The following is a 14,972-nucleotide window of genomic DNA, read 5'->3' as shown; positions in this document are numbered from 1 at the left end:
GAGTCACTCAGCTGCTGACAAATGTCGCGGGACAGCTAGCATAGCCGTTACCGAGGCGACGGATTTCGCGACTGCCTGAAATAAAGCCAAACATAACTCAACAAAGTACATGTTACAAATTTTATGACTTAAATAGACAGTTTACTTACGTTAGCTGTGGGTATTTGCAGTAAAATGCGGCCGCTCGTTACTTTCTGTGGACAACGCCGGGAAACCCACCGAGTGATACGTCTTACCTTTTCCCTCCTCTCAGGACGGGGCGTTCACTCTAACCGGATGTGATGTCACGGAATTCCTTGTATTCGCTGTGATCAATTTATTTATTTATTGGCTTTAACACAGGTCATAAAAATATTAGTGAAAATATAATTTAAAAAACGGGACTTCAATTCATTCAAGGCTGCCACAAAAACTGCTGAGTGTAATTTAATGCAGCCTTGTGTTTCCGTCACACACATATAAAAATAAAAATAATTATACAGCTAATGATACACGATGAATCTGTTGATTCTGTCTCACATTGTGCGGCTCATTGCTTAAAACATGTCAGATAACAGTGAAATAGTGAAGGCAGCTGCAGGAGAGAAACTCCTGGAAAGGCATGGAAAGTATGTGTTGACCTGGGCAGGCAGCTACTTCTCCCACCTGAGATCACACAGACATCTCAGACCAGATGTGGTGATGTGGTCCACAGCTCCCAGCCCAAGGTGACGCCTTCAAACGTCTCGTTTCGTCCAGCCAACAGTTCAAACCCCGAAGAGATTCGGCTTCCTGATACAAGACGGAGAGAAGGAGCAAGGAGTGGAGAAGCTGGAATCAGAGAATGTTTCAGATTTTAGCCTCAAAAATAACTTCAAATGATTAATCAGCTATTAAACTTAATTAATTCTGTAGGCAGCGGATTCAATGTAACCACAAAGTGAGATTTCAGCATTTTCAAACAGAGAAAATACATTTAAAAAACATAAAAAGTGCATAAACAGTTCTGCAGGTGAAAGAGAGCAAACATCCGAGGGCAGAACAGATTCAGCAGGAAGATACAGAAGACGGCAGATTTAACGACATTTAAGAGGAAAAGGGTTTGTTTCAGGAAGTCCAGCAGATCCTGGTCTATGTTTCAAGGCAGCAGATCTGGGCTTGGGCCTCAGTGTGGGATCTTTTCCAGACTGGTCTGAAAACAGCTCAGAATCTGGTGTGCATGGGATCATCTGTTCCATGTTTTTTTGATTGTTATTCTCTATTTTCTATTTCCACGTCTTTCACTCACGTGACCCTGAAACACCAGCCCTCCAAAAGATCAAACTCCATCTGCTCGTTAGGACGGCGAGGCCTGGTTGAAAGGTCCATAAAAAGCTAATAAGTGTACATTGAGTTACGATTGTGCTGTCCAACAAAGCTCGAGTTTACGAGGCTCCCTTAATGTTCAGGCTGAGAAAGTGGAATGAAAGCGAGGAAACGTGAAGCTGAAACACTTCTGAAAACGTGTATGAGCCAAAGTGAATGAAAGATTTACAGCAGTTGTCTTTATTTTGACTGCAGCTCCTGCAACGCTCACAATTTACTGTCGTTCCACTTCCGGTGCGAAGACGTTTGTCATGTTTGCTTTCCAGGGAAATTCTCTGCAGTACAGAGAATTTATTCTTCTAAGAACCTCATTATTTCATCCTCCATCTGCTACTTTAGTTCCCAAATGTTCCCTTTTGGCCTTAATAAATCCAGCTTTCAACTTTAAGGATCGTGCAGGATTTTATTCACGTCAACTTTGATGCTTTCGTGTCTCTTATTGTAGTTTTTCATGGATTTGTGTCACAGTGATGGAGAAAGTCACAGGATCCCCAACAAAGTGTTTAAAAACTTCTAATCTTGTGATTTTTGCGGGTCAGAGAAGCTCGTCTGCAGCTGACACGGACATGTAGTTCCAGTGTTTGGAACAAAGATGGCGCTGTTTCATCACTTTGTCCACAGAGGATCAGACAGGGTGGAGATCAGAGACTGATCTGGAAGCAGGTAAAACCATTAACATTAACTTCACATGACCTCAGAGCTGATTTAGACTTTGAGAAAACATGTTTTGTCTTTTCGACTCATTTTACCCAAATTAGGGCGGACATATTGAGTGTCTTTGGAAACTTTATTAATTCAAATCCAGCAGATTTGGACAAAACAACATGTGTTCTGAATCTATAGCGTCAGAATAAGTTAAATCAAACCGAAGTGATTTCAATAAAAAGGGTCACATGAGGGGAAAAACAGACCTGACCTGTTTTTCTCCTGCTGTTGTTTTGCTTTATGATAATCAGTAGCTGAGAGGTCAAAGGTCGCCCCCGCTCTGTCCCTGACTTCAGCTGCTTCCGGACGTCTCGTGTTGTGACGAGCTGATTTGGTTTGGTTTTTACTAACAAATGTTGTCCGGACGTCCTGCCATGTCAGCTCAAACTGGAGACACTCGTGAGTCCGAGCTGTCGCGGATTGTGTTGAATTTGACTGCAGAGGTTTTAGTTATTTGTATATTTTTATGTCTTTTTGAGGTTTCTAAGCAGCTAAAATACAACAATGATTCTAAAAAGTCATCAGCATGGATGAGGCAGCTCTGACTGACACTGATTCAGTGTGATTTTATCTCTGGTCGTGTCTTCTCCATTTTAAATTGACTGCAGCTGTCCACATACTTTTGGCCACATCTTTACAAACAGAAGTCCCTTTGTGAATGGACAGTTTTTAAGGAGGACGAACGCTCCAAAAACACAGCAAAGTGCTTTAAGAAGTCACCACTGAGCACCACAAACACCAGAACATTAAAGGAGAGCTTCAGTGATGCTAAAAGAGACGTGAAGACCGATAGTCCGATAAAAATCACCGGATGTGATCCAGTTTCCTCTGGTAACGTTTCTTCATGTACACTGAATGTGTTCATGAAGAGGGGGTCGAACTTCACCCGTTTCTGTGCTGATTGTAGGTTTGTTAGTTTCACACTGAGCCACTGATTTAATACAACCAACAGTGTTAAAGTACATTTACTCGAGTACTGTACTGTTCAGTACTTCCATTCTAAATATTTGACTGTACTTTCTGTATTTTTCTGTTTTACATTCAACACATACGATCAACTTATAAAACATGACACATTGATATAGACTGAATCCAAAATATCCAAATAAATTAAATCAGAGCAGATTTGTGCTTCATCAAACATAATAATCCAGAAATATCCAATAATGTGACGCTGCTAACGAGCAGCTCGACGTGTTCCTCATGATGTTTCTGTACTCTTACTTCAGTCAGAGGCTGAATGCAGGACTTTTACTGGTAATGGAGTATTTCAGCATCATGGTATTGCTACTTTTACTGCACAGCTCTGAATACTTCTTCAATGCATGTACTCAGGTAAACTGCAGTAAAGAGTACACACAGTGTGTACTCTCCGTGTGCAGTGGTTTCTCTGTCTCCTCAGGTGTCTGTGTGTGTGTGTGTGTGGTGCAATATGAATCCCTTTAGGAATAATTCAGTGATTTCTCCTCGGGGAGTTTTATTAACACCGCCCCCCTCCCTCCCTCTCGCTCCTCATTGGCTCCGCCCTCCTGATTTTGACCCCCCTATATAAAAAAGTTTCCGCTGTGTGGCGGCTCCCGAGTCTCAGACGCCAGAATGGAAACGCTCCTCGGTGCGCTCACTGGCACACCTCCCTCTCCTCCTCATCACCTTCCTCTTCTTCACTGCGCATCGGCACTCCGGCAGCAGCACCCCGGGAGTCACGAGCAACAAGCTTTGAGATATATGTAGAGACTCGAGGCGTGAGGATGATGATGATGAGCTCTCTGTGTCTGTGGAGCAGAAACTGATGGACTGAACTTGAACCATGTTCAGGCGGGATCTGGATTCGGCTCTTCTCGGTGTGTGGAATATGTTTTCGGGGGCTTCCAGCTGGCCTGATGCTCATTAGTGACACCATGACTCGTTTTCTTCTTCTGCTGCTGACAGAGGTGATGCTTTCTGTGTGAAGCTGCTCCAAACTCCGGCGCAAGAAGCGGAATAAAGTGGACTCTGGTTCCCGTCTCTGACCGGCTGCTGAGAATGACCAAAGACACCCAGACAACGATGAAATAAAAAGGTTTCCTGCACGCGCATCTCGGAGTGACTGGAAACAAGCGGCAGCGAGTCGCATCCCTGTGCGTCAGACTGAGCGGAGCGCCGGGGCGCATGGAGACAGCTCGGGGCTGAAGGATCCTTTTCTGCGTGCAAATTTCTTTTTATGATTTTAACTCTGACAAAAGAGGGAAAGTTATTCTACTCCTCGAACAGAAAATGAGTAGCTGTCTTCTCCGACTTGCACTCTTCGTGGCTTGCGTCCTGTCCATCCGCTGCACCGCTGCGCCCGGGACGGAGGCGGAGGCGCACACGGCGTCCCGGAATACCTGCGCGTCCTGCGGCGTCGCTCAGCCGGAGGACCCCGAGTCGGGCCGGCTGAACGTGGACTTCCTGGAGGCGGTGAAAAGGCACATCCTGAGCAGGCTGCAGATGCGGGAGAGGCCCAACATCACGCACCCGGTGTCGAAGGCGGCCATGGTGACGGCGCTGCGGAAGCTCCACGCCGGGAAGCTGCGGGAGGACGGGAGGGTGGAGATCCCCAACCTGGACGGACACCCGATGAGCAACGAGGTGCTGGAGGAGAGCTCGGAGATCATCAGCTTTGCGGAGAAAGGTGCGTGATGGAGACGTGACGAAAATGTTCAGGCTTAAATTTAAGTTTTCCCAATGAGACAAAAATCTTTGTAACGAAAAAGTTTCACCTAATTTCAATGAAATTTAATATTTTTCTCCAGTTTTCTAGAACAAAAAGCAAAATCAGCCTCCGCAGATCCAACTTATTCCAACAAAATCAAAGAAAAAAAAAGAGATTTTCACTCAGAAATTTTAGATTCTCCGGTTTTACATTTTGCTCCTGTTCAGAAAATAAGCAGTCAGTTCAAGCTGAAAGCTTTGTGCAACAAGCTCTTATCATCATCATCATCATCATCATCATCTTCATCTCTACAGCATCCAGGCTGGAAGACTCGAGCTGAACAGGACTCAGTTTCTAACAGTCAGCTGAGGGTCCAACACTGTTGAAGTCATGAAATTCAATAGGTGAAATGAAATTTGATGCATGTAGCTGATGAATCAGGTGCTGCTCGGTGTGTGTGTGTGTGTGTGTGTGTGTGTGTGTGTGTGTGTGGTTGTCTTATATACTGACTGAGTGAGAAACAACCCAGGGAACATGCTGATGTTGAACAGATGTTGATACAGGAGCCTGAAAACCCGCCAAAATAAAAGCGGGACGGTGCAGAGCTGCTACCTGCAGGGTCTTGTGAAACTTCCAGATATCAGTTCACAAAAGTGTGTGAATAAATCTCTGCACAGCCGTCTTTGTGTGCCATTAAACGCATCCCGGCCTGTCACACGTTGGTTTGCTCCCAGTGTAAACGGTGAACTCTCCAGTAGCAAGTGCTGCACATGTTTGTCTTCTGCCGTTTCCAGTGTTGAAACTGTATTTTCACACTTCAGAGATGAAGTCAAGTCCAGCTTGGGACTTTGCAGGCAGCTCTTCATTTGGTGTTTGGTAAAAATGCAGAACTTTTGAATGCAGTTTGGTGGGTAGAGAGCAGAAGCGTGAGCTGGTTAAATTTTTGGGTTTCTTTTATTCAGATTTGGATTTTTTGAGCATTGCTGCATTCGTGCTCAAGAAAAAGTTGGACATCTGGCACTTCAGGCTTCTAGTCCAGTGTTGTGTTCTTTTTCCTAGAAAACCCAGCCACACACGAGCATAAACTTTGCTCGGTGTCGGCGGAGGTTTGCTCCCCGCCGAGAGCCTTTCAGTTTCAGATGTTTCTCTCTGTGGCCGCTGTGTTGCAGACCCTCCACCTCAGCGCCGTCCGCTTGCCAGTTGGCTGCGTCGCCGGCACTGAGCGGCTGTCAGCGGGGACATGGCACGGCGACAAGGCCCAGAGGAACAATTTACTCAGCGGCGGCTGAAAATGATCAGCGACGCCACCTGCTTCGCCCACGTGCGTCCGTCCGCTGGAAACATCTGCTTTCCACGTCAACACATGGAGCCTGTGTGTGTTCATTATGTCATTTATCCCTGTTTGCGTTGAGCTTTTGTGTCTCTGTCGCGTCTTTGTGCGAGTCTTTGTGTGTGTTACTGATGTTTTCTTAATGCTGCGTGTTTCTTCGAGTGTGCGCGTTGGCGGATACATGCTTCCACATGCAGGATGTTGTGTTTATGTGTCAGGGTTGTGTTGAATCAGTCCCCTCAGTACAAGGTCAGAGCTTTTGTGTCGACCGTCGTGCAGCCTGAATGCAGATTGACGGGCTGAACCCTGCAGCCGGGCACCCCATTAGAATTCACAGTGTGTGTGTGTGTGTGTGTGTGTGTGACTGCAGTGCACGGCGGTGGTTTGTTGCATCATAGTGATGCTTTGTGTGTCAGAGGCTTTTCATGAATGAAGTGTTTGGGGGAATCAATAAGGATCGAGAACTGGGTCTGTGTTGATGCTGGTCAGGTTCTGGGACTCAGTCTCACCTCAGCATCAGTTTAGTAGCTGTCGTGGAGCTTTCGGTCGTATCCGACGCTCTTCATGACCTCGCCGGAGTTTGTCAGTGTGTTGTATTAGCGTAGATGTTCAAATGTCCCGTTCTTTCCAGAGCACCTGAAGGGCTTCCCGCCTGTGCTGCCTTAAAAGTTGAGGATCAGATCTGGCAAACTCCATCTGTTCACGAAGATCATGTAATATGATCAAAAGCTCCACAACAGACAATATGATGGACCTTTTTATATAATTATAATAAATAATTCTAATAATAGAGTGAAATGTGAAATAAGAATAATCCTAATTTTAAATTAGAATTGTAGTAGAAATGAAAAACCTCACTAAGTCATCACCCAAGTTTGCCTTTGAGGCAGAATCTAATTTCCAGTTTCCGGATTTTCCTGAAAGTCTCATTTAAAAAGAGAGAAATTTCAGACTGCTCCATCGCTTCGTCCTCAGGGCGGAATAAACTGAGCTGATACGCAGGTTTACACTAAAAACAAGCTCTATATTTGACATTTTTTCCATTTTCTTTATTGAGCTGCTTCTTCTGCTCATTTATTCTCTCCAGGGTTTGTTCAAATGAAGCAGTAATTCTGCTGAGAAACTGAACTCGAACTCACTGTCACAGCACGGTTAATTTTGTTTGTTCTACAATTAGTCCCAGACGACCTGGTTCCTAAGTTTCTGCACGATTACTCGGAAATGACAGGCAAATTAAGCATCATTCATCATTTTCTTTGCGCAGCATGAATGAAACTGAATGAGAAATATTGTGTTTGCTGGGCTTTGAGTTTCACTGCAGGCTGTAAACGCCTCACAGGCAGTTACAGTTTGAGACCAAACTTTGTCATTTAATCGTTTTTTCACCTGGTGTCAGATGCAGAAAAATGTGTGTGAAGGAGGTTTAGTTGTGTAAAATTACACAGACTGTATTAGAAGTCGGTGATTGAAGTGACCTGCGTGTTACACAATCGCGTCTTCGCTGCGGTTTATTTATCCGCCTGTTATTCCTCACTAAACATTTGTCACCAGAAAGAAATCAAAACCTAAATATTTGCTGAACGTAGCATGAAGCCAGTTAGAACAGCTGCTGTCGGTCTTGATCAGAAACGTGGCCTGCTCCGACGCTTTCTGATCAGCTCTTGTTGCCGAGCTGCCGGGCGCCGTGAATCCGGCTCCCTGTCCCTGCCTCGTTTCGTCCCGGAGTTCATGTGAGGAATCCACCATCTCAGACAATGCAGCTGGTCGTCTGTGACAAATGAATTCTCTCCCAGACCTCGATTAACTGTCCTCCTCCATCTCATTGTAAAGCGGCCCCTCCCCGGCAGCCGCGGCGCATTCAGGGCACTTCAGCAGTCTCGTCCCGCAGAGCATTCGCTTGTATCGACATCACGGGCATTTCAGACGACGCTTTGATCCCCACGGTTAAGTGAGCACGTCAGGGTTTGAGCAGTTTGACAGAATATGTGTTGACAGATGAACAACCTGCGATGTCTGCACCTGCAGCTCGACGCAACCTTTGTTTTCCTTTTATAGCCTCTTCACATTGTTGTTCTTGATTTTTATCTTTCCTGGGTGCCAGCGGCGCTCTAATGTGCAGACCTGTAGTGCAGCAGCGTGTGATCTAACATCCAAGCTGCTGAGCAATGACTCGGAGATTACCTCGTCTCGTGACGGATGAGGTAATGCATGTGGAGACTCGCTAAAAAGCACAGCGCAAGCTTTGATGAAGGGCGACAAAGTCTGCTCCCTCCAAACTTTGACCGAACTCTAATGCTTTTGCACACGTCTGTTCTGTAACACGGAACTGATGAAACATGCAGCCGCTTCATGAACGCTTTGCTGATGCCTGGTTTGTCTTTTCAGGATGGTTCTGTTTTGCAACTCTTCAGCCGTGAAATCTCAACTTCATCCGCCGGACTTAATGTCCTCTTACGCTCCGATTTCCCACGAAACGTCGGCCTCGCTCGGAGTTCAGGAGGCTCGGTCCTGATGAACGGCTCTAATCTTCTTCACCTGAAAGCTGTCAGTCAGCTTCTGCGTGTGTTTTCCTTGGAGTAACACAGATGCTTCGTGGTTTCATCAGTGGAAAATGACGTGAGACTCGTAGTCCGCCATTTGGGCATTTGAAATAAAGTGAGCGCCGGAGGTAGCAGCCAGTAACAGCCACCAAAAGCATCTCAAGATAAAGTACCTTAAATGTAAAACATAGTAGATGAAGAAGGCCGCTGCTCAGAGCGTGCTGAGTCGTCTTTCATCACGCCATCAATTATCCGGGAGTACTCTCGAGATATTTACACGACTCTGCTCGAGATCAAAACTTTATCCGTTCTTAATGGGACGGCTGGCTTGCAGAAAGGCACAAAATGAAACACAGAAGCCCAATAAATGAAGAGATAAATTGCAAACACATACGGAGCACCGCGGACAAAAACAATCCTTTCTCCTCGCTTTAGTTCCAGGACTTGTGGTGCTTATTAGTTGTGGGTTGCAGGAGGAACAGGAGGAGAGAATCCTGCATGAATGAATTTCTGAGTTTATTAGAAAAAACAACGAAGGATGTTGCATGAATTTCAGACTGTGACTTTTGTTCCTAAAGGGTTTGAAACCCCCAGTCGCCCCTCCTTCCAAACCTTTTAATCGTTCCACAAACGAGCTGATGGTCCGAGAATAAAAAGCCTCTGACCATTTGCAGTCCGCTGGAGGAGCAGCCACGGCTAATGTCATGTAAATGGTTGTCCTCGCGTCTTCATTCTTCCAGTTGATGTAGTCGCTGCATCTCCCGCGCCGCCTGGCCCTGCGACGTGCTCTCAGGCCTCATTGTGAGGACAGTTAGGCTCCATAAGATCTCATTTTCGGGCAGCATTCAACGCAAAGCCTTTGAACCTTTGTGTGCGCTCTCTTAAGCTCCCCCCGCCCCGGTCTCATATTTGGGCTGAGTCGGAGGCCAAGTGGCCCTGCGCCCAACGCCTTCCTGTCACAGTCCCCGGGATCTGTGCTGCCACCCTGGACTGAGGGGAGGCCGGAGCCTGTTGTCTTACTTTAAGCTGTTCTCCGAAGTTCAGTCCTCTGTGCAGCCGCCTGGTTTTCAAGCTGACATAAACGTCCAGATGTTCAGTTGTTGGAGGTTGTTTATCGTCTTTCAAAATGTAGTGTTTCAATCAAGTCAATCAGGATCAAACGACAGACTTGTTTCACAGGCTTTGCTGGTGTTACTTCATAAATAATCAAACCCTCTGATGTGCTTCTTCCACAGATGACGTGGTGACATCCAAGTCCAGCCTGTTCTTCCTGATCTCCAACGAGGGGAACCACAACCTGCATGTGACACAGGCGACCCTCTGGCTCTACTTCAAGCTGCTGCCGTCTCCTTTGGAGGCGCGTCCGAGGCGGAAGGTTACCGTGAAGGTGTACTACCAGGAGCCTGGCCTCAGCAGCAAGTGGAATCTGGTGGAGAAACGGGTGGAGCTGAGGCGCAGTGGCTGGCATACCTTCATGCTGACCGACGCCGTCCGGTTGGTGTTTGAGAAGGGCGACCGGCGCCAGAACCTGGACGTGCGCTGCGAGGGCTGCGAGGCGGAGGGCGTCGTGCCAGTCCTGCTAAACCAAAACGATGAGTCCCACCGGCCCTTCCTGGTGGTGCAGGCGCGGCAGGCTGAGAACAAACACCGGATCCGCAAGAGGGGGCTGGAGTGCGACGGCAGCAGCAGCCTGTGCTGCCGCCAGCAGTTCTACATAGACTTCCGGCTCATCGGCTGGAACGACTGGATCATCGCCCCGTCGGGCTACTTTGGGAACTACTGTGAGGGGAACTGTCCGGCCTACATGGCGGGAGTCCCCGGTTCGGCCTCGTCTTTCCACACAGCGGTGGTGAACCAGTACCGCATGCGGGGGATGAGCCCGGGCTCCATGAACTCCTGCTGCATCCCCACCAAGCTCAGCACCATGTCCATGCTCTACTTTGACGACGAGTACAACATCGTCAAGCGGGATGTTCCCAACATGATCGTGGAGGAGTGTGGCTGTGCTTGAGTATGTTCTATTCTTGGTTATTTAAGGCGGAACTGAAGAACTTAACTGTACACAGATTCACAATATTACAACAAAAAATGAATATAGAAACAGAATATTTATGGACGATGGAGAAAACATGTGCACACACAACCTCATCCACACATATCTACACACCCTCATGTATGCCTGCACAAAAACCTGTATATATATTTATGTTTGTTGATATATTTCGTTATATTCTCTGATGGAAGACTGCTTTTGTCTAGAAACGATCCAGTTTTCCTTCAAACGTGAGGAGTTCTCTTCCAAATCTTTAAATATCCACTTTGGAAAACAATCAATCTCTGAAGTTGTTCATTAAATATCTCTAAGATAGTGAGGATCCGGTCTGCTAAAGTGTTCAGGACTTGTGTAACCTACTAGCCTTTACGAAGCAGCATCGTTTGATGTAATTCTCTGCTATCAGTCACGTTGTTAGAGTAGACACCACTTGTTTAGAAGTGGGTATTAAACTCTTCATGTGCAGAACATGAACCCAGCCTGGAGGAGGTGTAGGAAGCCTTACACGAGTCACGAAGAAAGCCGGGCTGATTCAGCTACGCCTCTTTTAAGAGCACTGAAAACGTTAACACACCAGTCAAACTTCCCCGACGTACAGCACTTCTGGCCAGGAGTCACGTTTACACTTTGTTCCGCGGTAAAACCGGCTTCGAGCAGATCGAACATCTGGACGCATTCCAGAAATGGATGGAAAAAGAAAACATAATGATCTGTTCCACTGTCACCAAACCATGAAACAAACCTCCAGACTGACGTCTTCAAGGTAGATTTGCTAATGAGAGGCGTCACACCTGAAATTCACACACAAAAAAGAAAGAAAAACCTGAACTGTTGTGTCTCCAGTCATTGACATGCATCTGTTTGCAGCTCTGGATTCTTCTCTTTCCATTATCTTCATTGTTGAGGAAGCACTGAAGCATGTTAATGAAAGTTGGAAGCAAACAAAGGTTCTCGTGGGGTTTCTACAGAGTGCTGAGGGGAGGAAGAAACGTTTTGAGGAACATTATCTACCAAATTACAAATCTCTTTCTCAAATTACCAATCTGTGCTCTGAATATTCTCATTTCTTTGCCTAAATTTGGGACTTCCCTTGAAAAATGTCTCCCCTCAGATTTGGGAATTGTGCACCAAATTATTGATCCATTTTTGCTGTTAAACACAACATTGACTTCTCTTGGACAAAGGCGAAGGCGTATTGCTGCCCGCTATGTGATCGAAGGTAATCGGCAAATAGTTTGAGGGAACAGTTGCTCCAGTTTCATTGGCCAGACAGCAACACAAACCATTTCCAGCCCCGCTCAGTCCGATCCACGTCCGGCCCCAAAGAGGCTCCAAGGTCTGATGTACCTCCCAACATCTACATAAATAACTCTCTTCTTCTGTGAGCTGTTCCAAACTTCCAGCCCTCCTCCTTAGTCTGTGTATCATCAAAGTAAAAAAATGGACAAAGCCGTCTTGCACTCATGATACGAGATGGTGGAATGAACATCAGGAATGACCTCACACGTGTCACATGTTTGCTAACGTTTGCTAAACCTCCCTTCAGCTTCTCCTTCAAGCCGACAGTTTGCTTCCTTCCAGTCGTTCAACTCAAAAAATATTTAACGTGACGGTGCAGCTTCACTTCCCCAACGCACACTTTGAAAGCACTTGCAGATTGAAATGCCTTTAACGAGCCCTACGTGGCGCACCATTGCCCACAGTCCTTCTAAAAGAATAAGTGCCGCATGAGCTATGCAATGTATAGTATTTACCCACAAACCAGACAAGCTGAACTGAAGCTCTTCTGACAAACTGTCACCAATACTTGAAATGTAAGTGTGGCAGGCGGGGGCAGGTTGGGCTTTGGCTGGGAGGCAGGAGGAGGCTGACACTTCCCCAACCAGCTGTTTTGTTGTTAATGACTGAAAATGTGTGTCTGGTAGTAGATGGTGAAGTCTTGGACTGCGACAGAAAGACCTGACTTGATCCAGCTCCAATCAAAACTAACAGAAGTCAATAATTCATGGGCAATGCTTTTTTTTCCATCCAGGAAGCACTACTTTCTACGTATGACATCGATAAACATCATTATCCACATTTTAGGAGGCGGATTTGGAGAAATATTGTGTCTGCTGCATAATAAAGTAGATTTTCAAAACTGTATTCTTTGAAACAAACGAGGCGGCAGATGGAGGCGACGCATCTCTTCGTCCATCGTACCCGGCGTGATGAAAATATAAATGCATCATTGTAGAGCAATGGTTCCCAACCGGGGAAATACATCAACATGAAATGCTTTTTCTTGAGATTTACTGAATAATTATAATTCTGCACGCCTGAAACATCATTGACCATCAGAGGAAAAATGAACAACTCATTCAAGTTGTTGATGACAAGCGACCACAAGTCGACATATCTTTGTTTTAGAGGGTCACAAGGCCAAAAAGATCAGGAGCCATTGTTATAAAATATGACTCATGTAGAGAAATACACCTCAGAAGAAGGTTTAATGTTCTTTGTTGTATAAGACAAGTGAGTCTTATACAGCTGCCATTTGGCTGCCATTTTTGTTTGGAATAGAAGCATCCTGTGAAAAAGGTTGGAAATCTGCTTTATTGTGCAAGAGACGAAATATTCTGGTCGTAACTTGATGGCAGAGTTTTTAAGTTTCGGTTCAGCGTTACTGAACAATCTGTTGGCTTTCCATCGATTCCTTCAACTGAAAGCTGTGGAATCTAAAAAGAGGCTAACTGGGGCTAACTTTGACCCAAATGTAACGCATGAATAGTGATTTGGGCGTCTAAATGAATGCGTCCCGGTGGAGTTCCCATCACGGCCCGTTCGACACCGAAACACACTTTGAGACACAGTTTCTCGCCGCAGTCACATTGACATCACTTTGATGTTTTCAGGTTAAACGTTTCAGCGACCTGTTATTCCTCCAGCCACGATGTTCCGCTCTCATTCACAGCGCCGCCGCTACCAGGTGCACATTTTAGAGAAATACCTGAGGTCCAGGTACAGATGACGAGCTCACGCCTTCCCGCCTTCTGTCCGACGCTCGACCTCGACTTTTCCTGCCACTGTAATCTTTCGCTTGTTCTTCAAAGCGGACGGTTGTTAGAATATTTGCACTGAGGAGCTGCGCGACGAGTAATCAGAAAACGCGAAATAAATAGAAACTGCCATTGAAAAAAAAAAAAGTTATTTTTATAGAAGCAAAATTGAGCTCTGTTCAAATGTATTATACCTAATCATGGAACCAAAGAGGCCAAGAGGTTTAGCTATTTGAAAGATGGCGATGCCGTCGTGTTTTTGTTGTTGTAAATGACTTTGTGACAGTTAAAAGAGGCCTAAACACTGTATCAGGGTATAATATCAGTCCATATTCAGCTTAATCTCTTTTCTATTTTGTACCTAGACATGGAATATTTCATATTTTTTCATCAAATTACTTAAATATTCCTAGTTTTCTTTCTTCTTTTTGTTAGCTCTCGTTACAGAATCATGTAGAGTGAAGCACATGCCATCTGATCCCTGTACAGTCGATGTAACATATGAATACGCTTTTGAAATATTTTGTTCTTTGTTATTGTTGAAAAATAAATTTCTTATTACCAGTTGTATGGATCTGTCGTTGTTGTGTCTTGAGACTTGAGTAATCCAGCCTGAATCTGAGCTCACTGTTTGGGTGGACGGCGAAACGCGGCGCCGCTCAGGTGAAACGAGGCCAGGCGAGAGCGAGTAAGACGCTAATGCTGCGATCACATCAAAAGAAACCACCACGCTGAAGGCGCAGCTTCAAAGATGGCGTCGCTCACCCCAGCTGTAGTTCCTTCTCACCGCAGGACGCCGAGCGAGAGACCGCAGTGATCTGTCACCTCTGGCGGTTTTTCTGCCATGTTTACCCGCATGTGTTGACGCCTTTCAACATTGAGTGATACGCGGCGGGAGACGCCACAGCCCAGAAGCATCCCAGAATGATCAGCAGACGGGCTGAAGTCAGAGGGTTTTCCCTGTTATTGCTCAGCTTCATGTCATGTTGAAGACATAATATTCTGTTGTCATGAGGAACAGCTGCTCCGCAGGCTGAATGTGTCTTAGCGCGTGAATTTAAAAGAGTTTGACTGATTATTAAAGTTATTTACTTTGAGGTTATTATAATGAGCTAATTACCAACACGGAGGAGACGTTCCATCACGGCTGGAGCTGATGGTTGAAAGCTTCCGAGCTGTGGGGAGGTTTACTGACTGTTTCAGACATCTTTGGTCTAACTGCACTGGCTGACATCCAAGGTTCTCCGTTTTTACCAGAATACTGTCAGTTTGACAATATTGGACATGAGGA

The 14,972-nt window shown here is 45.8% G+C and overlaps 1 protein-coding gene across 1 annotated transcript; it reads left to right on the top strand.

Moving 5' to 3' along the window:
• The first annotated feature begins 3,649 nt into the window (after positions 1 to 3,649).
• Positions 3,650 to 14,223, top strand: LOC121627629 (inhibin beta B chain-like). Its single transcript, XM_041966646.1, has 2 exons — positions 3,650 to 4,699; positions 9,826 to 14,223. The coding sequence occupies exons 1-2, from the start codon at positions 4,303 to 4,305 to the stop codon at positions 10,599 to 10,601; spliced, it is 1,173 nt and encodes a 390-aa protein (XP_041822580.1). The 5' UTR covers positions 3,650 to 4,302; the 3' UTR covers positions 10,602 to 14,223.
• Positions 14,224 to 14,972: the final 749 nt, after the last annotated feature.

The sequence above is a fragment of the Chelmon rostratus genome, chromosome 24 (assembly GCF_017976325.1).
Source record: "Chelmon rostratus isolate fCheRos1 chromosome 24, fCheRos1.pri, whole genome shotgun sequence".
Taxonomy (NCBI): domain Eukaryota; kingdom Metazoa; phylum Chordata; class Actinopteri; order Chaetodontiformes; family Chaetodontidae; genus Chelmon; species Chelmon rostratus.
Note: the sequence above shows the minus strand (reverse complement) of the source record. Positions and strands in the feature narration are given on the sequence as shown.

Bases quoted from the DNA above. Each gene is read 5' to 3' on its own strand.
- LOC121627629 (XM_041966646.1), top strand. From the start codon at position 4,303: ATGAGTAGCTGTCTTCTCCGACTTGCACTCTTCGTGGCTTGCGTCCTG. The intron at 4,700-9,825 runs GTGCGTGATGGA...CTTCTTCCACAG, and splicing joins CATCAGCTTTGCGGAGAAAG to ATGACGTGGTGACATCCAAG.